We start from the raw sequence: 27393 nt of genomic DNA, 5'->3' as shown, positions 1-27393 counted from the left end.
AAATGCAATGTACTTTGTATGTACAAACTTTGCAGTATAAGGCATTTGAACTCCCTGTACTCTTTTACCAGACAAACATACACCCTAACAGATGTTTGTTACTTGGTTTTAGTTCTTAATAGAAAAAAACTCTCTATTCCATAATGAATATAATATTAAGACAGAAATACCAGTACATATTTCTTATATATAAACTTTATTCATATACTCATATGTTCATATATTAATGTGTAGTAATATATTCATAGATAAACTTACTCATAAATTTGAAAAATGATTTGGCTTCAAATATACAAACAATAATTGGCAAACTCGTTATCACTATTCTTATTTATAGGAAGTTCTGAAGGATGTTAAGCAACTAAAAAAACCATAAGCCACAATTTCACAAAATAAGCTATATGTTTATACAAACACAAAATGAGGTTTGTACATTGCAAATACATTGTTTAGTCACAGGAGGCTTGAAAGCATAAAACCTGAAGTTTAAGGTTAGAAGTTTCCCAAGTGCTTTCTTGTACCGTTGGCAACAGAGAGCAACTACCTCATTGTAAGGGTGTTTGGTTTTATTCAAGGACATACCCCAAGTATCTAGAACCATGTGATAAGTAGGTGCTCAGTAAGTATTTGTTGGTGTTGAATGAACTGGATGTGAGCACTCAGAGAAAGTCAAAGGAGGTTTTCCTCATCTATCATTGCAAGATACGTAGGCAGCCCCTTTGAAGATATATCTTTGAAATATCAAGCTGCCCCTACAACCACAAAATAAATGCAATATAAAAAAAACTGAATAGATAAAACCTAACACAATGGAACAAAGTTTCTAATATCAAAAGGGTGCACATTCTAATTTCAACTCCTCTGCCTGCTGTCTTATTTGCTCTGTTTTCTTATTCTATTGACAGCATAAAGTCAGACCTCAAACGCTGAGAAATTTGGCATCTGTGTCCCAGGGCATATTAATTTCTTAACTGTAATAGTTGTTGTTGTTGTTTTAACTTGGGGGGTTACCCACCACAGAAAGCCTCTGAGGCAGGAGGAGGGCAGATGATTTAATGATATATTGTAGACCTGATTTAATGGTAATCAGCTTGTAGACCTGACTGTGGATTCAGGGAGAGAAGTTTGGAGAGGGTAGACACTTTGCTTAGGTAACTGCTGTGCATCGGTCAGAGAATGATGTTAAGGAGGCAGAAAACAGTGAAAGATAGAATGGGGGTGGAGAATAAAGAGGCTGGGCATGTTTCAAATCTCATTCCACACGGGATGTAGGATTTTTAGCTTTTACTTTCACACACATATACACATACACTCACATGGAATTATATTTATTACAAACGTTACACAGAATAACTTGTAGAGATAATACTAAGAATGCCTTTACCACCTAACTGTTTATATTTACATGACAATATGACTTTTGGGTCCTTAAACCTGTATTGTGAATCATTCATACACAAATGAATTTACACATCCACGTATAGCCTGGATTTTTAACTTTGTATGTGTTATTTTTATAATCAGTCTTTAGAAACTTTTGTACATTTGTTATAGTTGAACCTAGCAGCCTAGATACTAACACATTCTGTTGATTCACTGTTAAATATTTATCCATCTATTTATCTCTCCTTATACTTAGGTAGTCTTCTATTGGTTTTTTTTGAAAACATATTCCCCTCTATGATTTATGCTATAAAATCTGTCTTTATTTACCTCAATGCAATATTTTGTTTTCCTTACAATCTTTATTAAGCAAATACTTCATCATTTAATTTTATCTGATATGCTATATATTTATATATAAATTTAGATCTTTCTGGAATATCAACTCTGTCCTAATCATTTCCTTTCTGTTATTAATTATTATGTACTTTTCCCTGAAACTTTATTTTCTGTATTATTTGTGCTCTGAAAATCATGTAACCTTATTTTTCAAGTCATTTGAATGGAAGTTTTGTCATATTTTTAGCCATGTCAGTTTTTTTTGTCTTTGATTCAATAATTTGCAAATTTTGAAATAGATATCTGAGAAGATTCCTAAATCCTGGGAAATCCTTGGTGTGCTCATCAATTTTTTTTTTAAACTCGTGACTTAAAAATTATTTTACGGAGATGAAATTCACATCATATGCAATGAATTATTTTAAAGTGTACAATTCAGTGGCATTTATGCATTCACAGTGTTCTGCAACCATCATCTCTCTCTAGTTTCAAAACATTTTAATCACCCTAAAACACCCTGTTCTTACTACAAAATCACTTCCCATTTTCCCCTGCATCCATCTACTGGCAACCATTAAACTGCTGCCTGTCTCTCTGGATTTGCCTATTCTGGATAATTCATATGAAAGGAATCATACAATATGTGACCCTTTTCATCTGCCTTCTTTTACTTAGAATGACGTTTTCGAGATTCATACATGTTGTAGCATGTTATCAGTATTTAATCCTTTCTATAGATGAATAATATTCTACTGTAAGTATATACTACATTTTGGTTATCCATTCATCCACAGAAGGATATTTGGGTTGTTTCCATCTTTTGACTATTAGAAATGATGCTGCCATAAATACCTGTGTACAAGTTTCCACGTAAACATGTGTTTTCATTAATCTTAGGTAATACCTAGAAATGGAATTGTTGGATGATATGGTAATTCTATGTTTAACCTTTTGAGGAACTGGTGTCCACAGAAGCTGTACCATTTTATATTCCCCCAGCAATATGAATGTTTCTATTTCTCCATATTCTCACCAATATTTATGTCCTTTTGTTTTGTTAATTATTTTGGCCATCCTAGTATGCATACAATGTACTTTATTGTGGTTTTGATGTGTGTTTCCTTAATGTACAATGATATACATCATTTCTTGTGCTTGTTGCTATTTGTATATTTTCTTTAGAAAAAAGTCCATTCAAGTTCTTTGCCCATTTTTTAAAATCAGGTTTTTGGTCTTTCTGTCTTTGAGTTTTAAGAGTTCTTTATTTATTCAGGATATTAAACCCTTATCAGATATATAATTTGCAAATATATTCTCCCATGCGTAAGTTGTCTTTTGACATTATTGATAATGTTATTTGAGATACAAAAGTTTTCATTTTAGTGAAATCCAATTTATCTATTTTTTCCTTGTTACTCATGCTTTTGATGTCAAACCTAAGAATACATGGCTAGATCCAAAATCATAAAGATTTATCCTATATTTTCTTCTAATAGTTTTATACTTCTAGATTTTACATTAATGCTTTGTATCCATTTGAGTTAATTGTGGTATCTGGAGTGAGGTAGGGGTCCAGCTTCATTCCTTTGCACATGGTGGTCATAGAGCTGTCCCAGCACCATTTGGTGAAGAGACTACTATTTCCCCACAGAATGGTCTTGGCACCCTTGTTGAAAATCCATTGGCCATAGTTGTTTGTTTGTTTGTGGACTCTCAATTTTATTCCATTGGTCTATATGTCCATTCTTATGCCACTACCACACTGTTTTGAATAATGTAGCTTTGTACTAGGTTTTGAAGCTGGGAAGTATGAGTCCAGCGAATTTTTTTTTTCTTTTTCAATATTGTTTTGGCTATTTGGAGCCCCTTGCAATTTCATATGAATTTGAGGATTGGAATTTCTGCAAAAAAAAAAAAAAGCCACTGGATTTTTTACAGGTATTGAATTCAATCTGTAGCTTGTTTTGGGGATAATTCTATCTTAACAGTATTGTCTTCCTCTCAAAAAACATGAGATGTCTTTCCATTTAATTAGGTCTTCTTTAATTTCTTTCAACAAAGTTTTGTAGATTTTAGTGGACAAGTCTTTCACCTATGTGGTCAAATTTGTTTCTAGGTATTTTATTATCTTGGATACCATTATAAATGAAATTATTTTTTAAATTTCTTTTCGAATCATTCTTTGCTAGTATTGAGAATAAAATTGAGTTTTCTCCATTGATAATAAGAATAACCAAGAGTTATATAGCACATATTAAATGCCAGGCATTGTTCTAAGAGCTTACACATGTCTATGGTCTCAAAACACTATAGTCTATAAGATAAAGGTACACTATCTTAGCATGGCCTACAAGGACTTCCCATTAGGCCTCAAGCTATACTTCTATCTGTATGTATATCAACTGACACTGAAACAGCTCACTGTCACTGAATACACTATGTTCTTTCATCCTTCAATGTCACTGCATACTTTATCCTTTTTTGGCTAGGATTCTTGTCCCATATCATCTGTCTGGGAAACTCCTACTTATCCTTCAAGAATTAGCTCGAATGTTGACTCAGCTACTTAATCAGTCCTTTTAGGGAGGATCCATGCTCCTGTCTTTTTTAAAGGTATATATGTGCCTCTTTTATGATTTCATCTTGTGTTGCCATTATCTTTCCTGCTTATTCTGATGCCCTCCACTGTACAGAGATAGTTGAATGCAAGGACTGTATTTTATATGCTTTTTCACCTTTAGGGCCTGATGCCATATCCAACTTAGTAGATTCTCAATAAAGCTTTCCTAGATGAATGAGTGGACCAAATACACAAAGGTGATCTACTTTGTCACAAAATGTACTCATCCTAGTTCATATATCCAAAAAGCAGTAACCAAATTCCCCTGCATGGTTTAAATCAAGAAAATTAACTTTGTTATTAAACACACTACTGGTAGCGAATGAGGGAGTCTTTTTCTCCCTCTCTTTCCCTTCCTCCCTTATTCTCTCTCACTTAAAGTACTAAGGTCATTTTTGTTCATCTAAAAACCAAACAAAAAAATAAATGAAATGAAATGAAATAAAATAAAATAAAATAAACATGGCTTAGAAATATGGTACTGTTATGCTTTACATTAAAACCTCTAAGAATATTCTCCTTATACTAACATGAAAAGAAACGTTGATAAGCAAAATGATTTAACAGAAAGAAGACAATGTAATTCAGAAGATTTGAGAACTTCTTACATTCCTTTTTAAGAGTGTGACTCTGACTCTGTATTGTACCTCTCTGAGCCTCAGCTTCCTCATCTATAAGGCAAAACGAATACTCCCTGCTCTGCATACCAGAAACTACTGGGGTGAAGATCAAGAGAGATAATGCTTTTGAAAGAAAGCCATGAAACAAAATGTGCTGCGCAGCAAAGTATGTAGTTATTCACTCACCAAACACAGTTCTTGCAGGCACAGATTCTCTATTAAGCCAGAATGACACTTGGGAGAGAATGACAGTCATGATGCAAGGCAGATATGTCTGAATCACAAAATACCCAATTTTTCTTTTCAAGTGGAAATGAGCTGTCATTACGGTATATTCACCTAGAAGAAAAATTTAAGAAGCTTAAGAAACTGTAATAGTCAATAGTTTGAACATTTTGGAAATGGAAGGGATTAGGCAAAGAACAGTCCCTGATTTAAAAGAGGAAAGAATTTGCCCCATATATGACATGGAAAGTATATAACATTAAAATGCCCACTTAGCATAGCAAGAGTATTTAAAAGAAAATTTTCATATGACCAAAAAATTTGAATGGCATGTGTATCGTGTGGAATTTGTTTTTCTCTCTAGGTCATGCTTACTGACCAAGGGATAGAGGATTCATAAATGCTCTGACCATGGATTATCTTACTTGCTCAGGTTCTCATCCCCTTTGGTCCCAACCTCAAGCCTCTGTTTTGACTGTTTCCAGTCCAGTCCTCTCCGGCTCTTTAAAGTATTGATCTCTGGCCACATCTCCAAGACTGATCTCCTGGCCCAGATTTTCTACTTTTAATCTTGTCACCAATTCTGAATTTATGTGTTAATGTCTGCTCTAATATAGTGGAGTCAGTTCTATCTGATACTCATAGCTACCTTCCTTTCTGCTCTCTGGGTTTTTATCTGCCAGATGTGAGATCATTCGTTCATACAGCTGCTTTTTCTTCGAAAGGGCTTTAGCTTTCCCACACAGACCAATAGTAATTATCCATAATCAAGAGTTGAATAGTCATAGCTTATCCAGAATAGGGGGAAAAGAATTAGAAAGTGAGGGGAATTGTAACACTGTGTGAAGGTAAAATTGGCTTCTCTCAAAAGACACACATGTTTTGAATTGGGAGCATAAGTTAGACTACTGTTTTTTAAATTTTAACGCACACCTTGGTATCTCCTTGAAATCTTGTTAAAATGCAGATTCTGACTTAGTAAGGAGTCAGGCCTGAGATTCTGAATTTCTAAAAAGCTCCCAAGCACAGTCTGCTGCTCCTTCTTAGGGCACAAAAGGTTTTAAGCAAACTGACACATTTCCAATGACATTCACCCATTAATCTTCTCAGGAACTAGCTTTTCTTTAGACTCATTTTACTAACCTGTACTGGATTTAATTGTCTCCTTCCCAATTGATTGGCCCAGCAGATCATACTGATTTAACCTAGAGCCATCAGGAGCAACTTGTACAGAATCAGATGCATTGTATGTCCAAATGTAAGTGACCTCCGAGGTTGTATACGCATCTGTAGGAAATCAGGAAAAAAATCTTTTTAAGCATTTTAGTAAGAACTATCAATAACATCCAGCATCAAAGGTCACATATTTCATAGAATTATTGTTTACTATAAAAATTGATATTTTTTAGGGCAAAAAAGTGCCTTTGAAATTTACAACTTCAGTATGAAGGGTGTGAAGCAGACCAAGAGAGACAACCATGACCACAAGAGTATTTTCACTGTAACCACTTTGAGAGATGAAGAGCAAATTTCTCTTTAGAGCCTGCGAAAATCACTGGGCCCTGAGATGGTTAAAACAGCCTCCATATTCGCAAGGTAGTAGATGACGGCATTGCAGTAAACAGGTTATGAATGCCCAAGCCCCATTTAACCAGTTAATTTAGAAATAATAATCACTCACGAAAAACTTATGTCCATGTGAGAATAATGATGACGTGTTTATTTTAGGTATTATTTTTGTAGTTTTGTAGGTTTTTCTTCAAAACGTTCACCTAGTTAAGAATTAAGTGACTTGGGCTTCCCTGGTGGCGCAGTGGTTGAGAGTCCGCCTGCCGATGCAGGGGACACGGGTTCGTGCCCCGGTCCGGGAAGATCCCACATGCCGCGGAGCGGCTGGGCCCGTGAGCCATGGCCGCTGAGCCTGCGCGTCTGGAGCCTGTGCTCCGCAAAGGGAGAGGCCACAGCAGTGAGAGGCCCGCGTACCACAACAACAACAAAAAGAATTAAGTGAGTTAACTATCATAGTACAATGCATTTCATTAGAAGAATGAGAATTTTGCAGAATATGCAAAATAATTCAGAATGCTATAGTTTCGCAAGTTGAAAACACTTTTTAAAACCTGTTCATTTTAAAATTAATTAATGCACACAGATCTCACTGAACTATACTTGCATAGCATCCTAATTAAGCTATGGATTGGCAGGAGGAGACAAATCACATACGGACCAAGTATAATTTTCTGATTTATTTGTCCAAGGATACAGAACTAAGCAGAAGTGAGATGACTCTAACGCTGGAAGGCAGGCAGCCTATCTTGTCTCAGTACTTCTCTGGCCCTGGCATTTCCCTTGTGCCTGTAGGGGGAACAGCTGACCTCTCCATGCGGGCAGAGTCTTTCCACAGTTGAATAACCAGACAATTCCAGCTGTACTACTGACCTTTCAAAGAACTTCTTCGCACTTTTGCTCAAGGGAATGTTTAGAAATATTAGTTACTCCTGGTCCTTGAGCAAAACTCAGTATCACAGTCACATTTTCAGTTGAGGGAGAGAAAGAACCAGCAATATCTCTGCCTCTAGCTCTCCAGGACACTGGAAAAGCTCATTTACCTGCCATCTAATAGGTTTTTCTAGGTTAATACCATTGTTCCGGGGTGGTTCTGGTACTTACCTTGATCTAAAGTCTGTGATCACAAATCCATTCCCACTTAAGCATTAGTTACAATAAAGTGAATGCTGTGTCTTATTCACTGTGTGATCTTTTAATGACATACTACAGCGTTGTCTGGTTTTCAGAATGTTACTAGTAAATGTTAATATCAGTGAAATACATGTATACACCTACATCCACAAATAATTATATTATGTGAAACAATTTTTGAAATAGCATTCTAAAAAAGGATGTATGTATGTATATCATTATACATACTTTATATCATTATATGTATATATATATGTATTTGTTTTAATAGCAGATCTATTCCTACAGCTTGCATATGAATGAATTCAGTTACCCTAAGGTCTAAATTTTTATTAATTAATTTCAATTAGTTAATCATTGATGATTCTGCTGTTACGTATAAATAAGTAACATTAGTAATGTGTATAACTAGCAATGCATTTGCAGATCATCAAGTGGCCTTCTCTTCAATAAAATTTCAAATGACACGGAATTTAATAAACCAAAAAGACATCACACGCTCCAGTTCATATTAGAAGGCCTCAGAGTACTCAGTAGTTGTGGATCTTAATAAATTATGAGGTTTTAGTTTAAGCAATTATAATAATTCTACTTTTGAATTTTGACATTTACCTTTAAACCTAAATAAGAGAAGATGAAACTCTACAAACATAGGTGACATTTTAAAGAAACTAGTAAGAGACTAATGGGAGGGACTCTATCTTACTCATATCTATACGTCTTGCACCTGGCACAATGCCTGTCACGAGGAAAATGTTCTCACTTCATTCTTGCTAGATTAATCAATAAACTCATAATATTTTAATTCTGCTATTTACTGTTATGAAAGATGGAAATCTGGATAGAAGCCTAAGAATATGTTAAAGAAAATGACTGATCCTGCCCATGTCTTTTATAAAAAAGCAATTATTTACTTTCATTTTTTAGGCAGGAATGTTTTTTAGATTGGGGGTCTGATGAGAGAAGAGAGAGCAGAAAGTTATGTAATGCAGATTAGAGGCATTTCCTGGCCTACCAACACACATATAAACTTGGAGACCATTGTGATTTTTCAGTGAAGTATAAAAGGAGAGACAGACAAATTTCTTTATAAATTCCATATCTAGATTAGGTTTCCATTAAATAATTTTATTTAATTTTATGCAGTAATCCATTTTGAGTCCTAATCTGCATTAAACATCAAATGCATACTGACCGATTCTTAATATTTGATAACCAAAACGATCCCCAAATCATTTTTATCCAAAAAGAAAATTTATAATTTCTTTTGGGATAATGTCCAGAATACTCTTAGATTTCCATTCAGGAAGTTTTAAATCAAATTAAATAGCAAGGAATTATATAAAGATGTGAGGCAATGGGAATAACGCAAAACGAAACTGAATTCAAAATTTAAATTAGTAGAAAAGATGCTTCTTTTATTTGAGAACAATGATAAAAAGTTCCAGAAATTCTATCATTTGTGGGGACACAAGGGAGTTTTTTAAATAAGTGAGGAGTAAATGAAGAAAAAGTCATGTCTGCTTCCGCTAAAATTTGTTATGCCAGCATTTTAAGTTTTAGGTTGGCTTGTTAGTCTATACACCATGCTCGTGTCCATACTGTTAACACTATGTCTCAAGTACCTACTATTGGCAAGGATAAATAAAAGAATATACAACTTTTTTACTCAATGTGTCAGAAAATAAATATGGAGAAAACTAAAAATAATTACTTCAATAGAAAATGCCTAACAGTAAGCTCTGTGTGTTGCCTGCAACACTTCTAGATACAGAAAACCATATTCTCAAATGTACAATATTACACTACTCTGAAGATGCACTCTAAGGGATTTTAAAATTTCATTTAAAATATTTTCAGGTGTATTTATTTCAAATTCAGAATTGAGACATCATACGTCATTTATATTTGGTATCTTAATGGCCCTAACTTGTCCACTGAAAAATGCCTTTCCTTCTTAGACCATAACTGCATCTTGAATAAATCCTTTCTTTGGTATGAAGTCTTTTCAGTTTTCTATTTAATGCCATTTATGCAATGCAAATGAGTTTTTCTGTGCTGCATCTGCTGCAGTTTTTCCAGCATCATGTTTACTTTGTATAACAAGATTGACTATCTTAAATAATCTTCGAAAAAGTGCCAGTATCGAAGTGATAGTTTCCGTGAAAAGAAAAAAGGTTTATTGTTAAACAAAGGGCAGATTCTCAAAGAAAATAGAAAGCTGACACCTTTCGTAAGATTGAACAGAGCAAACAAGATTGAACTTCTCATTCCACAAAACTATGGCCATCAATAAAATTAGAGGGTTTTGCATTCATATTAGCCACCATTCTTCTCTTTTCTTTCACTTGATACAGTCTGTGGGGAGAAGGCATATTATTCAGTCATACATATGTGTATCAGGTGAGAGAACTGCATTTCTATGCAAGAGACTGAAAAGTCAAAACTGCCCAGAATGGACAAAGATGGAGGTGCCAGAAAGAGCAAAGGTTTCTGAAAAGGTCAGGCTATGGAACACACTCACAAAAGAGAGAAGCTGCTTAGCTGTGTCCATGAATTTATCCTGAACCTGCCCTGAATGCCTTGTGGGCCTAGGGAGATGATTTGACCTTCCCTCTTTTCAATTATTCTGGGAGAGCTAATGCTTCTGCTTGACATATAAGATACAACCTCAGTGACCTAAAGAACAGCCAAACGCACAGAGCCTTTTCTGAAATATTTTATGTACACAGAAAGTGCCCACATGTAGCAATCGAGTTACATCATCTCCTTCAAATTTATTTTAGAAACTTTCCTTCCATTATTAGAGAGTAGAAAGGTAATTAGAGATCCAGCTTTTTTTTTTTACCTATTCTCTGTTGCCATTTGCAACAGGTTGATCACTACTTTAACAAATAGAATCTATCCTTAACATTTCATTCTTAGTTGAAAAAAAAAGCCATTTATTTAGCATTTTTAATGGGTTAGCACTTGAAAAAGAAGGTAAATGACATAGTCCTGACCTTCAAGGAGCTCCCAGTCTACTTTTTCACATTGATAAAAACACAGGGTGTTCTTTATTAGCAGTAAAGCAAATGACAATTAAACACAATGATTAAGATATGATATTTGAGAGTACAATAGGGCTAGCCAATTGATTACTTGAGGGAAATCAGTATGTTTTTTATTTCTGCATCTTATTGGGCAAGTATTAAGCATCCCATCATATGAGAAGAAAGTATACAATTAAGTTGTGCTGCTGCCTATCCCTGATTTTATTGACCCAAAACATGTACCTTCATCCCCATACTTACAGCTGCCAAATTTCAGAGGACATGAGTGGGCATCCATTGGAAAATCCTCCAAGTGCATTGGACACTCAGCTTGAACTGTAAGCCTAAAAGTCAAAATTCCACTCTTTGTTTACGTAAATTTGCAAGTCAAGATAAATCACTGCTTATTGTGGTCAACAGAATTAATGATGAGGTAGGACCCTCATTAGGGCATCTGATTAGGCTAATTCACATTTAAATATGCTTTTGTTCTTTCCCATTTAGGCGATCCTTCAGAAGACATTTGCACCTACACAATCTGAGCTCAAGTAACAATATTTATTTAAAAATATACTTTAAGCATTTTGTACTATATGGTTAGTTAAGAAGAAGTTATGTACACATTTTTGAAGGTTATTTTCCCATTAACTTCAGCATTAACATTTGAAATCTTGAAAAAAAAAATGAAAAACAAACCTCTGTCATAAAAAGAATGCTATTTTCTCCCAACATTCCATCAATAACCATATAGCAAAATTGATATAGGAATTCAATAATGCCTCAGAGTAGCACCCTTCAAAATTATGTAAATTGTAAATGAATATCATATACTGTATATAGACACATATATATAAATATAGACATAGTTACATATGTAGATATATCTCCTATAAATATCTTGTTGAGACTAGACTATTCAAATTACAGACACAGGTTATGAATGTTAAAGAAATATTTTTTTGTATATACGTGATCACATTAAAGAGTAATCATAGCAAATTTGTTTTAAAGAAAATTATCTACTATTCCATTTCAGACAAAGGTAAATTATATAAAATAGGGAGTAAAGTGAACTTACAGAAGAATCTCTGACAATGAGCAAAACAAATGTAACCAACAATTTAATTATAGCTTATATACTTCCAAGAGAGTATTTAAGTAGAACCCTACACAATATTTTTCCAAACCCCAAATTTCCAATCATTGTCTTAATTCACAGGACTAATTAGCGTGTAAAATCAAGGGGGATACGGCATCAATATTGCAAGATTCAGAGAGAGAAGCAGAAAGAATAGCTAACTTCCATTTTAGGCAATGGTCATTTAGCAATGAGAACTTAAGAGTTTTCTTCTTTAAAGATCAAGACTGTATTATTGTCCCTTCTTAAATAACTTTCACAACTGAAATCCAACACTTAACATTTCATATGAAATAATACATCAAATGCTTCGAATACACATCTGTCTATATACAATGCTGATGAAAGTTATCTATGTTTTAAAGTCTTTATCAAACATTTACCTTTTAGATTATACACCATTTTATTAGATTTGTGATTGTTTTCTTTGTTACATAATATAAGTAACTTATTTTAAAAAGAGTAATTCATGAGAAGAGTTCAAATGGAACAGTGATTAGAGTCAACAACTGTATATTTCTTTCGATAATTTTTTAAGATTGAATCATCTGAACTTGATGTCACATGATATCACTGAGGTTATAAAAGTATTTTTCTCCCTTCATAAGAAGGATTAAAATATTAAATTAAGTGAAACTTGCTTAAAAATCACTTAAAAATTTGATGGGATATTTCATGAGATATTAAAAATAAAATTATGTGCTTGTATAAAGAAAAATTTAAATCATACTATTAAAGTTGTATGTAACTAAAATATAGTATGAAAAGTAAACTGCCAAAAAAAAATCAATTCTTAACAGCTAAGGCAATTTTTAAGCCTTAACACTCTAAGATGAGTGTCAAACTCATAACCTTTATTTTTTAAATATCAAAGCATTTATAAAGTATATTCTGGTTACCTCAATAATCTGTTATGAAAATGTTCAACTTGCTAATACTTGACAGCTAAGTTGGCTGGTTGGTTAATACACAGATTCCTCAGTATTTAATGGCAACATATCAAACCTGAACACATACCTCATTGTGTATAGCAGAGTCCCATCATCCTGGATTCGAAGAAGCTTGTTTGGCATTGTCATATTATGTGCTACTGATTTTTTCCCGTTGTGGAAGAAGGTATCTGGTGTCCAGATTTTGCTGGCCATTAAATTGTTAAGTCGAAGGATGTTCATAGGACCTTTAAATTTTAACCGTTCATCTTTCCATTTTTGTCGAAAGAAAACATCTATTGTATATTCCTGAAATACAAAATAGAATTATTTTGAAAATAATAAATGTTTTAAATACAAAGACACTATAAAATTTCAACAAAAGTAATAATATAAATAGTTTAAAAAGAGAGAAAGCTATTTTGAGAAGTGAATTTTGAAAGATCATTCCTTTATCTTATCAATAAATGTTGCCACTTACAATGGGATAAAGCATGTGTATTTGCACAATTAGCTACATATTATTATGAAAAGAAAATAATAAATTTACTTTCTCTGGTGTCTTTCAGTTGAACAAGGTCTTAGGCAAACTGCTTTACTACATTGTATAGTTTAGAACCACTCGGAAAGGGGGCATGCTTTGGCCGGGTCTGGGTGGATTGTCCCAAATCATTCATCTCAAGAATGAGTAAGGAGGCAAGCAGGCAGCCTGATTCTCAGTAGAAAAAAAAGAAGAAAGGAAAAGAAACAACTATTAAATACACACACTGTGGGATCTATATGACATCTCCTGTTGCCAAAGAAACTATAAAAAAAATCTTATTGCTTTCTTAATCCTAAAAAAATGGTGAGATGTCATACTGTTAACAAGAATGTATTGGGGAAGATGATTTCAATAAAGTTTATTTAATGAAATTGTAATAAAATACTTTGAAAAGGTATTAGAATACTTAAAATATGAATATTTTGCAAACAAACACCCTCAGGTTAAAATGTACTTTTAAATATTCATACAGACCAGCTAGTGATCAATTCCCCTATTATCATCCTCCAATACGTTAAAAGTTGGTTTATTCAATCTCTCTGTCTCTCACCCTCTCTCTCTCTCTTTTCTCATTCCCCACCTCCCCTCTTTTTTCATTTTCTCTCTGTCTTAGGATAAGAGGATGTATACATTTTAGATGAGATATACAATTCACAATTATGATCGATACTGACAATTTTTCAGTATTAAAAATTTTGGTCAGTGTATGTTTGTGCAGACATTTCCATGATAAATAACTAAAATGTTCATTTATGCACCTGAGATTGGAAATTCAGAAACTGTCCTTTGTGCATAAAGCCATAACCATCACATGTTTGAAAATAAACAACTTAGCAACTGGCAATTTCACTCAACTAAAATTATGTGTTTAAAAAAGGACATTAAAAAGGCCACATACTTATGACAATAACAAATCATTTATACAAACCTTACTCAAGTAAATGAAAGTAAAAGATTCCCAGGGATCGCTCAAAAGTTGAATGGATGAAGATAACAAGAAATGGCCACAGGTAATGACATATGGACAGGAAGTAAAGAGTGGCTCTGGGCTCCTAACCCTTAGAAGAAAATATCATCGTCTAATCCACCCTCACTCTCTGTGGTTTAGTCATTGTTTTTAAGTTCAATTCTATATAAGTGTAACTCAATTTTTAAAAAGAAGCTGGATTAAGAGATGAGTTTTTGCTATCTGACAAATTTTTATGCAAATGTTTCTTCCAACTGTGGTTCTCCCAAATCCAAGCCTGATGTGAACACATTGGACATTTGCTTGTTCAGGCACACTGAATATATTTTACAACTTTCTGTAAAACTTCAAATTCAATTTTTCCATTTCTATAAAATTATGAGATGTTTTATCTGTTTTCAAAAGCTCTTGCTATAGGAGCAAATATTTCAAAAGCTCTTGCTATAGGAGCAAATATTTCATTGTGCATTATTTTACTTAGTCTTCAGAGACATAAGAGAGTGTAAAGAATACTACAAACACTTTGTAACCATCACCAGCAAGAATCACAAATATTATTGAAGCATTCTCTCTCCTGTGTATCCCTCCTCAATTACATTCCCCTACTCTATGAGGAAGTAATCATCTTGAATTTGGTGTTTATCATTCCCATACATGGGCTTATGTATTTACTATATAAATGTATGTGTTCTGTGTCACATTTTTAACATTTCTATAAATGAGATCATACTGTGTATACTTTTCTGACAGATTTTTTTTAGTTACATTGTTGAGATTTATTCATAGCAATATATGTAGTACTTTGGTTCATTTTCATTGCTACCTAGCATTACCTTGTAAGAACGTTTTACAGTATTCCTCCTTTTTCCATGTTCTTTAATATTTTTTCTATTTCCTTTGTCACTATTGTAAGCAATACTGTTATGAACATTATCAAACAATGCTTTCAGGTGTAAGAGTTACTTTAGACCAGAGGTCGGCAAACTTTTTCCATGAGGGGCCAGTTAGTAAGTGTTCTAGGCTTTGCTGGCCATACGGTCAGTATCACAACTACTCAACTCTTCTATTGTAGTCTGACACAGATAACATTTCAATGAGTCAGAGTGGCTATACTGCAATAAATCTGTGTTTACAAGGAAAGGCGGTCAACAGGATTTTGCCCATGGATCATGGTATATCCATCACTGCTCTAGAGTAAATGGACAAGTGGGGATACAAAATTTATTATATGTGCAATCAATAACAAGATATTGTCAAAATGAAATTGTAAGAGGTGTATACATTGCAATAAATAACAAGATACTGTCAAATCTTCAAAAATAACAAGATATTGTCAAGTTGAAATCCTAAGGGATGTATACATCTATATCCCCACTAGGTTCTCTACAACTTGGTATAGACAGAATATTTCATTTTAACCATTATGGTTGGCGTGAAATGGTTCACAGTGCTGCCATTTGGCTTTTTCTATTAACTAGTAAAATTTAACACATTTTCATATGTTTATTAAATGCTCTACTTTTTTATGGATTGTTTGCTCATGTCATTTTCTCAGTTTCCTTTTGGGTTGTCCTTTTCTTATTGAGTTATAGAAATTCTTCATATTTTCTATATACAAATATTTTAGAAAAATACAGAACTCACTAAGAATTATAATAAAGATCATAAAGGTATACAAAAGATCATAAATATACCCCTGTATGTTTCTCTTAAACATGTCAAAGTTCTGCTTTTAACATTTAGGTCCTGGAATTACTGTGTATCATATGAGGCACAGATCCAAATTTTTTTTTCAAATGGAAAACAACTTTCTGGTACCATTTATTGACTGGCTTATCTTTCCCCACAGCTCAGCAATGGCATTTCTTTCATGTATCTAGTGCTTATATAGGCAGGGATCTCTTTCTGTTTATATTTCAGTCGAAGACATTTTATACTTCCTATTACGGCTTTTTTTTTCTTTATGTGGGAGATATTGTGAAGTATGTTTTTATGATTCCAAATATATCGGTTTCTTTTACTTATATTTTTGTCACTGATGTTTAATTTTACTGCTTTATGATAAGAGATTATGCTCTGAAGATAGCAATAATTTTCAATGTACTTAAAATAGCTTAAGAAAAATTTTTGTTGAACCTGACCATTTCCATCTTTTAATGGTAAGGCAATTCAGTCCATTTGCATTTAATGTGATTACTAATATATTGGATATGTCCCCAGGCTATATTGTTTTTAGCAGTGACAAAATGATGAGGATAGATGGGATAACTTATTTAGATGTTTCATGATTAACTGATTAAAATAAATAAGAACTCTAGAAAATTATGGAAGAGGAATCATAAAAGAACACAGATACATGCACACATACACAATGAGTAGAGGGAGAGAAAAGTATCAAACTAAGAGAAAAGAAATTTTAAAAAGTATATAGAGATTAACAGTGTCAAATAGTGGTGAAAGATCTTGAACGCTTAGTGGAAAAAAAGAGTTCAGAAACCAAAATGCAATGGGTTGAGGAGTGAACAGAGCATACAAGTGGGAAAAAGTAAAGTATAAGGTACTCTTTGCCACTCCTGATTTTGTAAAAGCCATTAAGGGAAATCAGAGTTTAACCAGTAAAATCTAGAGACTAACTTATACCATTTAGCTATTGCCGTGTTAAAAGACACCTAAAATGCAGTAGTTTAAAATAGCAAACATTTATTATTAGCTCATAAGACTGAAGGTCAGCTGATCTCACCTGGGCTCAGTTGATCTCAGCTGTTCTTGTTCATGCATCTGTGGGTTAGGCGGCCATTGGCTGACCTGAGCTGTTATTGTGTAGAGACACTGGGGCAACTCAGCTCTGCTCCAAGTGTCTCTCATCCTACTCCAGGGACCACTGGTCTACCCTGCACTTACATTTCTCATGATGATGGCAGAAGTACAAAAGAACAACCCCCAATGCACAAGCCCATTTCAAGCCATTGCTTGTGTGATGTCTGTTAACAACCCATTGGCCGGAGAAAGTCACATAACTGAGTTGAGTGACAAATACTTTAGCAGGTCACCTCACTCTCAGTGGGAGGGCATTACGAAGTTAATGAAAAAACATGTTGATATTGAAAGGGGTGAAGAATGGGTGCCAGCATTGCAGCCTATCACACTAGCCCTCTGTGAGAGAAAAATAAAAGATTTTTGTGAATGAAATGAGATGTTTGAGAACATCTGAAACTTCATCATGTGACGCCAATGAAAGTTACATGGGTCTAATATCAGGGGGCAGGTTGGTTATAAGTTAGTAAGTATAACTGTAATCAACTGTATTGTACCTCAATTAAGTGTGGGCCCGTGAGCAGAAGCAAGATTATCAGCTTAGAGCAGTAGCTTACAAAGTGGGGTATGTACATCCATTTGGGTGTAGGAAGAAAATATTAGAATCTTTATGTTTATATAGAATTCTTATCTAAATATAAGAAGTAAATTAAGCTTTACTAATAATATATGGAATGATATGGGCACTCTCACTATGTCCATAAGTAGTAGATGATGGTCATGCATGAAAGGCATGCTATGGGAAGAGAAGAAGCCACAACAGGGAATGGTCAAGTGATGCTGAATTCATTTGCATTCAGTGTACTGTGATTTGTACTCAGGTGAATTTTCAAGTTATAATAACTAGTTTTGATTAAACTAACTAGTGAAAATAGCCAATTGGCTTAAAAATTATTGCTAAATGACACCATGGATCAAAGAAAACACTAATAATTACACAAGCACAAGTGAAAAATAAGAAAAGGGGATATCACTTCTATGCCTAATATGAGTTCTTCATTAGCCACATAAAGAATGATGAACTAATAAACTCTACAAAGAAATATGCAAAAGAAAATTCATAATTTTCAATAAGGCTACTTAAAATATGGGTTTATACCCACTACATTTAATGATGAGCTTCATCTGAAGCACGTGTTGTGCCATGAAATACTGGTTAATGATAGCATAAGGACTATAAATAGTAAGTTGTTTTGAAAGTAAGTTGTAAATAGTAAGTTGTTTTGAAAACCAAATATCCAGAACATGCAGATGAACAGCTAAACTTGGTAGATGGGTTTTTTAAAAATTGGCATGATGGTTCAGTAATCCGTAGCCAATGATGCACTTCTTAAATTTGCATATCTTTTTCATCCATGGCAATTACTGAGACAAGTATTAAAATAATATAAATTTAGAATCAGACTTTTTTTTTTTTTTTTTTGCGGTACGCGGGCCTCTCACTGTTGTGGCCTCTCCCGTTGCAGAGCACAGGCTCCGGACATGCAGGCTCAGCGGCCATGGCTCATGGGCCCAGCCGCTCCACGGTAGAATCAGACTTTTGATTGCTATATTATAAAATATTAAAGAAACATATTTAGAAATAATAAAGCACAATTTAAACATATTAAATGCTAAAATATTCTCAGGAATAGAAATCTTAAGTATGAGTAAAACTAAATCTATTTTAATAATGACACAATAATTATTCCTGAAAATAATATGTATTTTAACTTTATCTCATTCCAATTTCTGCTTTTGTGCTTCTCAGAATACCTCAATATATTAGTACAAAAGCATATAGATACAGATATATAGATACATAAACAAATAAATAAACAAATAAATAAATAAACAAATAAATACAGCTGATTCACTAGTTTTTATGGTTTTGCTTTCAAGATTAAAATAACAGGGAAAGGAGACATTTCAATCAAATAATATTCATGTTATATCCGCTAAGTTACTACAGGATTTCCAGACAGATTATTTGCATGTGATTCTTTTAAATGCATATATAACACACATTCTCAGTACTTGAAAAGAATATTTTTGAAAGGTTTCTTAAAATAAAACTCAAGTCTGTCATGAGTATATACTAATATAGTAATTATTTGATTTGTGTATTACAAGAAAATTGCCAGAAAGTACAAAACAATGCAACTTCTTCATACAAATAAGACCTAGTCCCTTGAACCAAGGTTCTAAAAGAAATAAATAATACCAAGATCAACTACAAAATCGCTCAGAGAATACACAAACAACTAAGGAGCACAATTAGAAAGAAACAAAAAAAATTCATAAGGACCTATCAGCATGCAGCTATCCTCTGGCCTGTGTATAGGACACATGAGGCTGTTAACTGAGACTGAAAAGTTGAAGAATCCGTACACTTCAAGATTTGAAAAACTCTTTATGGGAAATTTAATCCAACTTCTTCTTATAGATGGGATTATAGATAAATGTAGTGACTGCCCTGTTTCCAAGCTTGTAAGGGGCAGAACCCAGACAAGGATGTGATTTCCAGCCTAATGTCTTTACTACCACTAAGTGTTATTTCCATGAAATGTATTGCTAACAGGGAAATCACTCTCTATTGCACAGTTTATTGAATAAACATGATTTCAAGGACACATTAATTTAGTGAAGACAGCATATTTTTTAGTGCCTGGCTACATTAATTATAAGTCAGTGCTTGTAGCCAATTTCTGAAGAATTAGATCTACTCACTAAAACATAACCAAATTGCAGGACTGCTCTTGGAGTGATTTCTCATTTACTTTGATTTACTGAGTGTATTTTTTTTAATTTTTAATTTAATTTAATTTAATTTTGACTATGCCATGCGGCCTGTGGGATCTTAGTTCCCCGACCAGGGATTGAACCAGAGCCCTCAGCAGTGAAAGCACAGAGCCCTCACCACTGGACTGCCAGGGAATTCCCTCCTGAGTGTATTTTAAAGTACCAGAATTTATTTCATTATACCCTTTTGCTATTAAAGGTTAGTCTCCTCTGAGTAAGTTCCTATCAGTGTGTTTCTTCAATAACGAAGAAAAATGTGGTTTATGAAGCATGTATGTAGCAACTGAAGAAATAACACCCTGAGACTATACAAGAATGGGTAAGATCTAACACTTTCAGTTGGTACTCAAAGGGGTGTGAACCAGGAATTTAGCCCAGTATTAGCATTGCAAAAATTGCAAAAAATGAAAAGCTTAAGAACAGATCAGCAAAAAAAAAAAAAAAAAACAACAACAAAAAACAGATCAGCAGTGTCAGTAAACCCAATTAGTGCAGTTCATAAAATTTTATTATGCAAAGACGCTCACACAAACACACTGCAGACCACCACATCTACTGCATGTTCCTGACTATTGTGCAGGCGAGATGCCTGGGCTTTCTCTTTGGAACTAGATGCCTGGCAGGTTTACAAACAAATTAGAAACTGATACTAAAGGTTCAGATTCTAACAGTAAATTATTAAAATATATCTAATCAAAATACTTAAGATGATTAATAGAATATGTTAATTGCAATTCACTTTGATACAATTTATTATTTAAAATTCATAATAACCTCATTAAATATAGAGAACTATTCCCATTTCACATATTCATTTAAAAAAAGAGGGCTTCCCTGGTGGCGCAGTGGTTGAGGGTCCGCCTGCCGATGCAGGGGATACGGGTTCGTGCCCCGGTCCGGGAAGATCCCACATGCCGCGAAGCAGCTGGGCCCGTGAGCCATGGCCGCTGAGCCTGTGCGTCTGGAGCCTGTGCTCCACAGCGGGAGAGGCCGCAGCAGTGAGAGGCCCGCGTACCGCAAAAAAAAATAAGAGAGAAAGCCAAAATTTGAACTCAAACCTTATGTTTCCCAACATCATGTTCTTTCACTGTACCATATGTAAAAACAATCCTTGGAGGTGGGACATTAAAGGGAAATTTCCTTCTTTATAGACTAAAAAATAGACACTAGTCATGTATTATGGAAAGTTGCAGGCTGAGACTGAAGTTTTGGAATCTCTGTCAAAGTCTTCTTTCCACATTTAAAACTGACTCAAACACAAGATTGAAGGATAACAGCAATAATAATAAGTTGAGTAATGTGAAATAGATGTTAAGTGCATTCAATCTTAAGTCAGATAGAATAGGGTGCTGGACCTTTAGCAGGTCACTTAATCTCTCTTTATTTCAGCTGACATATCTGTAAAATGGTGATAATTATACAACTTACTTCCTTTAAGGATGAAGTGGTATAATACATGTAAAGTTCTTAGAAACAATTTGGACATCAAAGAAGGTAGCCTGGTATGAATCACCCTCAAAGTGTCCTTCTCCCCCCATTCCCCATACTCAAGAAGGTGGCCTGGCAAGAGAGGGACACCCAGAAGCAAAAGGGCACAAAGTAAAGTGCCAGGGGCAGGAGCTAAGTAGGATGCCACAAGAGGTCCATGAAAGAATAAGCCAGCTGTGCGTCTGGTGTTTTGGATAATAAAGAGGTCTTTGAGAAGAAATCACAAGTGTGCCCCATGAGAGGTCCTGTATTTATCTACCGGCCATTCAAATGTCATTGATTGCCAGGAGAGAACCACCAACAGAATAAGCTAAGTAAAAAGGAATTTCCCCCCCTTTTTATAATCTCCCTTTATCTTGCTTCAACTCTGGAAGACCCAGAAAGAGGAGAAGAAGCATAGATCATGGCCTCTCACCAACTGTGCACCCCTTACCTGTGACCACGGCTAAGAAAAGGAGAGAAGCTCTAAATGGCATACGAGATTGAAGTTAAAATTGGACTGGACTGGGCTCTTTGATGTGTGAAAGTGAACAGAAAGCTACAAGATGCACCCCAGATATTGCCATGATACGGCAAAAGAAGATCCAAAGAGTGAAGTGCTGCTGAGTTTGATCAGTTGAATTTCTAAAGCCTTGGAATGAAGCCCAAATGCTTTCTCACAGCCTCCAAAGCCCTGCAATGACCCCTCCCTCCCTTACTTCTCTAGTCTCATGCTTAGCAATTCTCCATGTATGTTGCCTATAGCAATAGTGATACTGCAGGGCCTCTGACGTGTCATGCTTCACCTTACTACCCAAACTCATTGATCTCCCTTGCAGTCTCTCTTCCCTGTCAACCCCTACATTTGGCAACTTTTACTCCACATTGAGAACAAGTACAAAGACCACCTTCTTCAATGTATCAACAGTATCTATCTGCCCAGAACATAGGAAAGAAGCAATAATTAGTCCATGAATAAACAAATGAGAGGAGCCACTGGAAATTAAATATAGTAACAAGGATTCTGGGCCATAACAGCTCAAATGGTGCACAAGGAGAAAGGCATCAGCAGAGGCAGACGGTAGAAAAGCTCTCAGATATCTTATCTCAGTCCCCTGCATGCAATACCCTAATCCTTAAATTCACAAGTGTGAAGTGTGTATGTTTATGTGTGTGTGCGTCTGTGTAACTATATTAAACTAATCACAGTAGGCTTTTATATGATATTTACTTTTTAAAATATATTGACACATATTAAAAAGTCAGGCTATAATAAGATCTATGGTAACAGAAATCTATGTTTTAAGTTTTATTTGGAGATGCCTTTATGGTGTTTTGGGGCATTTGGCTACAATGATCTGATCTGATTCATGATCTGATTCTAAGTTATTTTCTAGCTTCATCTGATTCATGATCTGATTCTAAGTTATTTTCTAGCTTCATCTCCCCCAAAACCTCTAAGAGTATTCTGGGCTGCAGTCACACTGAACTTTTACATTTTACTAAATTCAACAAGCTCTTTCACTTTGTGCTAAAACACTTTTCCCATTACATAGCCAGCCAGTCCTTGTTTGTCCTCCACTATCTTCTTTTCCTAGAAACCTTCTCAGATATAGATATCCTCTACCCACATCTCCTCTGCCACCATATTAATCCATAAATACTTCAATAAAAACATGACCACACTGTTTTAAAGTGGATTTTTTTTTTTTTATCTTAGCTGTTCCCCACTACACTGTGAACAACATGAGGGCAGCAACTGGGTTATACTTAAGTATTTCAGCTCCTAACACTGTGACAGACAGAGTATGTACTTAGCAAATCTGGTTGAAAAGAACAAACACAACGCATGCCTTCTAGTAGCTCAGACGGCAGTAAAGAAGAAAAACACGTTCAGATTTTTATAATCTAGCGTGCAAAGTCATAAAAACATGTGGTGGAGCACAGGTACAAGAAGGACTGACTCTACTTGGAGTAGCCTAGAAAAACATCAGGGAAGATGAAATGGAGCTTGGCTTTGAATAAATGAAAGCTCTCCAGTTGGCCAAGGAGGAGGGTAGGCATAACAAGAACAGGCAAAAACATCTGCAAGGCCAGAGAGTTGTTAAAGATGATGGCAGGTTCCCAGAACAGTGAGAAGTTCAACGCAATCTTTAAAAATAAAAGCCTGTCTGATAGTTATAATGCCTTGCAGCTACTGCCCCCCGCCTTGCCTTCTCTTCCCGACCACGCTGCTTAAAAATGTTGCCTCCACTCTTTCTCCATTTCCTCACCTCCCACATGCCTCAGCCCACTGCAATCTGGTTGCTTTTACCACGATCAACAAATATCTCCTTGTTCTAATCTAATGACACATTTAAATTCTTTTCTTGGCTTTACCATAATATATGACACCATTGTTTTCTCCCTACTTTTGTAATGCTCTCCTGCGTTGGCACTAAACCCACAGTCTCCTGGTGTTGTAGTTAACTCTCGGGAAAATGCTCATCATGGGACCTGAGACCTCCTGTGTCTGACAATAATCTACACGTAATGGTATCTCCTGGAGAATGTATGGGAGTAACACCGGTGGTTGGTTTCTATTATTCCTCCTCAAGACATACAAGTTCTGCATAGTTTTCCCCAAAAGACGGTCCCACCCTTGTAACCTGGGGAAAGAACTTGCAACTTCTGCAATTTTTATTTTAAAAATCACTTCATATTCAGAAATCCTAGCTGTTTTTAATTTAGTTTTTACAAAAGAATGGAGGAGTGTAAGGAATGCCCTCCCCTGAGGCAGCCAAGTGAGCTATGACTAGATATATGTAATTCCTACAAGCCTCCCTCCTGCAGAAAGGTAATGGATCGAGTCAAACTAGTTCAACTACCTTTATCTGCACTCTTTTATGGAACTATTACCCCACTCCCTGGGTGAGATTTCACTGTGGGCAAAACCTATGGGTTCATCCCATTACTAAATGAATCATACTTCCTTCAGGATACAGAATCCTACCTGGACAGAGGGCCATAAATTATACAGACACCTGACTACTGAACACTGTTGCATCTGATGAGGGAAAGGCAGTGGTCTCTGATGTTTGTTCTTAAGGATCAGAGCACAGTCTAGTCAGAGAAGGGAATGCACCTCCATTTGGACAGACATCCATGGTTGCTCCTTCTCAGATTCCTCTGCAATCTTTTTTATCCTCTTCTAGTCTAGAGCTTCTGTCAGGGTATGATTACCATCTCATCCTAATCTCTCTCCTTGCACAAGTTCATGTATGCCTTCAACTACCATCAGATGGCTCCCAAGCCATCTGCACTCTAAGTTCTCTTGAGCTCCAGGTCTATTCCTGCTACCTAGACATCTCCAATTAAATCTCTCACAAAGACCCCAACTCAATACATCCAAAATGTAAATACTCATCCCCTAGACACCAAAACAAAAGCAAACAAAACTTTTCTTCCTGTGTTCCATATCCCAGTGAATGGTACCACCATCCACCCAATGCCCCCAAGCCTTCATCCTATACATCTCCTTCAACCTCTACTTCCAACAGATCACAAAGGCTTATCATTTCTGTCACATCTCTTAAATCTTTTCAGTGCTTTCTTTCAGGGTAGTAGTCCCTCTACCCTGACCCAGTCTACAATCATTTCTTGGCTGGCATATATCAGCTTTCAAACAATTTTTTCCTTTCCTTGTCCTCTAATATAAATTATTGGATTGCAGAAAATCTGACTCTTCACATTCCTTCTGTATTACCCCAGTCCTCCACCCATCCTATGATGGTTTTTGGCTGCCCTCAGCATAAAGTCAAATACCTCAACCCTGTTAAAAGACAGACTGTCATGCCCCACAACAAGCAATTATGATTCCACAGATCGTAGAAGGAACCTAGAAAACCACTTTTTAAATAAATACTCCAACTGATCCCAACACAAGTGTCTATGATTCTCATTTTGAGGAACATTATTAAAAATTCTAGGAGGATGCTGAAAAATATTGGTTGAATATTAGCTAAGTCTAATTCCTATCCTTCCAAAATATCAATAACTGTCCAGTAATCAACTTCTACATTCTGACTTGAAAGTGAGGAAACATTAACAGATGGCAACTTCTGATAAGTGTTGACAGCTTAAACCCAGTGTTAATTTTCGGCCAAATATCAAGATCTAATAATTCTCTAAAGCGCTCTATGATGTTAACTACTGAACTACATAATATCCCAATAGCTTCTGGGGTTTCTAAGAGTTAATGCACTCTGTGTTTTCATAAGATAGACAAGTACTAACTAAGGGGATTGATATGATCAATAAACCAAGGTCACCACTTACCTGGCTGCCTGTTTCTTAATAGCCTAATGGTAAACTCTAGATCAGAAATCTTGAGATGACTTCAAAGTGTTCATCATTCAAGATCTAACCCTAACACTTAGCAGTGCAAGAGGTAACCATTTGGGCTGAGTTCTTAGTCTAGGTTTCAGTGCAATAGTTGGTGGCTATACCACTTATATCTGAAGAATATGCTCACACAGTGAAAATGCTTACTAGAATGGGAAAAGACCCCCTATATAGACCAAATAAAAAAGTAAAAAATACACACAGAAGAGCTGTAAATTGCTTAAATATGCAGTCAGCTACTACCAACTTTGTCAATTAGCTGCTAGTACATCCCCAAGTTTACCTTCTTACTCATGAATTTTTTTAAATCTTGAAATTTAAAAAAAACTGTACTTAATTGCTTAAAAAATTTAAAAAAAACTGTACTTAATTTGGCTGTAATTACAATCTTTAATTATAATTTAGATCTGCAACTTTCTTTGGACAATTACACTAGATAATGATTCTGAGACAGCAGTGTGTGTGTGTGTGTGTGTGTGTTTGCTCTTTTGCTTCTTAATTCTTTTTGCTAGGCTGCTTTTTCCTCTCAGGCTAATGTCATAACACATCTATATCACTGACCTGCACAGGAGGACTTAGGAGTTTAAGTCTTGCTACTGAGTATGCACACTGCATAGAAATAAGGGTATTAGCTAAGCTACCAAAAGTGAAATTAAATTTATTCTTTACTGTTTTCCCATTCACGAATTTCTTCTGTAAGACATGAATTAGATATCTTCATATCCACTTTTATGTATAGGTAATAATAATGTGAGTATCTTGTACCTCTGCGTCATACTAAATTTCTTTCTCTTTCGAGTCGCACATATAAGTTTCATTTCTTGACCTGGCCATCCATACTAACATATATCAAACTCGTCCTCATTATTTGTTTTGCTTTCCAACAAAAGTAATATCAAGATTGGAAATCACTCCATGTGAGCACCGTGAGGTCCAAGTCATTTCTCTTCACAAAATGTATACATGTTTTTAAATTGAGCTCTGTCTTCCCTGATATATTTATAATATGAGTAAGTGTGTGTGTTTGTGTGTGTCTGTGTTACATGTGTATATGAATTACTCAGCTTTCATTTTCTCCTCTAGATTTGGACACATATCAAACAGCAGCTGTTGCATGGTCAAACTACCTCTTGACTCTCCCTCAAAATCCTCCGCATATCACACATTATTATGTACACCTATTATTAGTGAATTGCCTCTCAGCTCCAAGTCCACCCTCCTTTCCCCTTCTTTGTGACACAGGAGAAGGGCTCTGTAAACAGTGCTCCTTCACCAGTTCACACAATATTAGGCTTTGCCATTAGAAGGTGCTGGAGGGATACTGCCATGTCATAGCAAGGGAAGAGGGCTTTTCCTTCTGGTTCTCTTCCTGGTTCAGGCGCACTGTCATTCTCTGACACAGCTTCAAAGGACTGCCGAGCTGCGAGTTGTCAGCCAGCAGGCAGGCTATT

At 35.2% G+C, this 27393-nt stretch overlaps 1 protein-coding gene across 2 annotated transcripts in view; it reads right to left on the bottom strand.

The window, feature by feature from the left end:
- GABRA2 (gamma-aminobutyric acid type A receptor subunit alpha2) overlaps positions 1-27393 on the bottom strand; it is a gene marked incomplete at both ends in the record, with an annotated part of 126594 nt that overhangs the window by 37190 nt on the left and 62011 nt on the right. For both annotated transcript variants that reach the window (XM_082653176.1, XM_082653175.1), the window contains 4 exons: positions 5149-5301; positions 6331-6474; positions 11181-11263; positions 13075-13295. In XM_082653176.1, coding sequence (XP_082509302.1) covers positions 5149-5301; positions 6331-6474; positions 11181-11263; positions 13075-13295 — 601 coding nt within the window. The remainder of the gene's footprint in view (positions 1-5148; positions 5302-6330; positions 6475-11180; positions 11264-13074; positions 13296-27393) is intronic.

Source organism: Grampus griseus, assembly GCF_964374135.1.
Source record: "Grampus griseus genome assembly, chromosome: 4".
In the NCBI taxonomy this organism is placed as follows: Eukaryota; Metazoa; Chordata; class Mammalia; order Artiodactyla; family Delphinidae; genus Grampus; species Grampus griseus.
The sequence above is the reverse complement of the archived record's forward strand: the minus strand, read 5'-3'. Positions and strand labels throughout refer to the sequence as shown.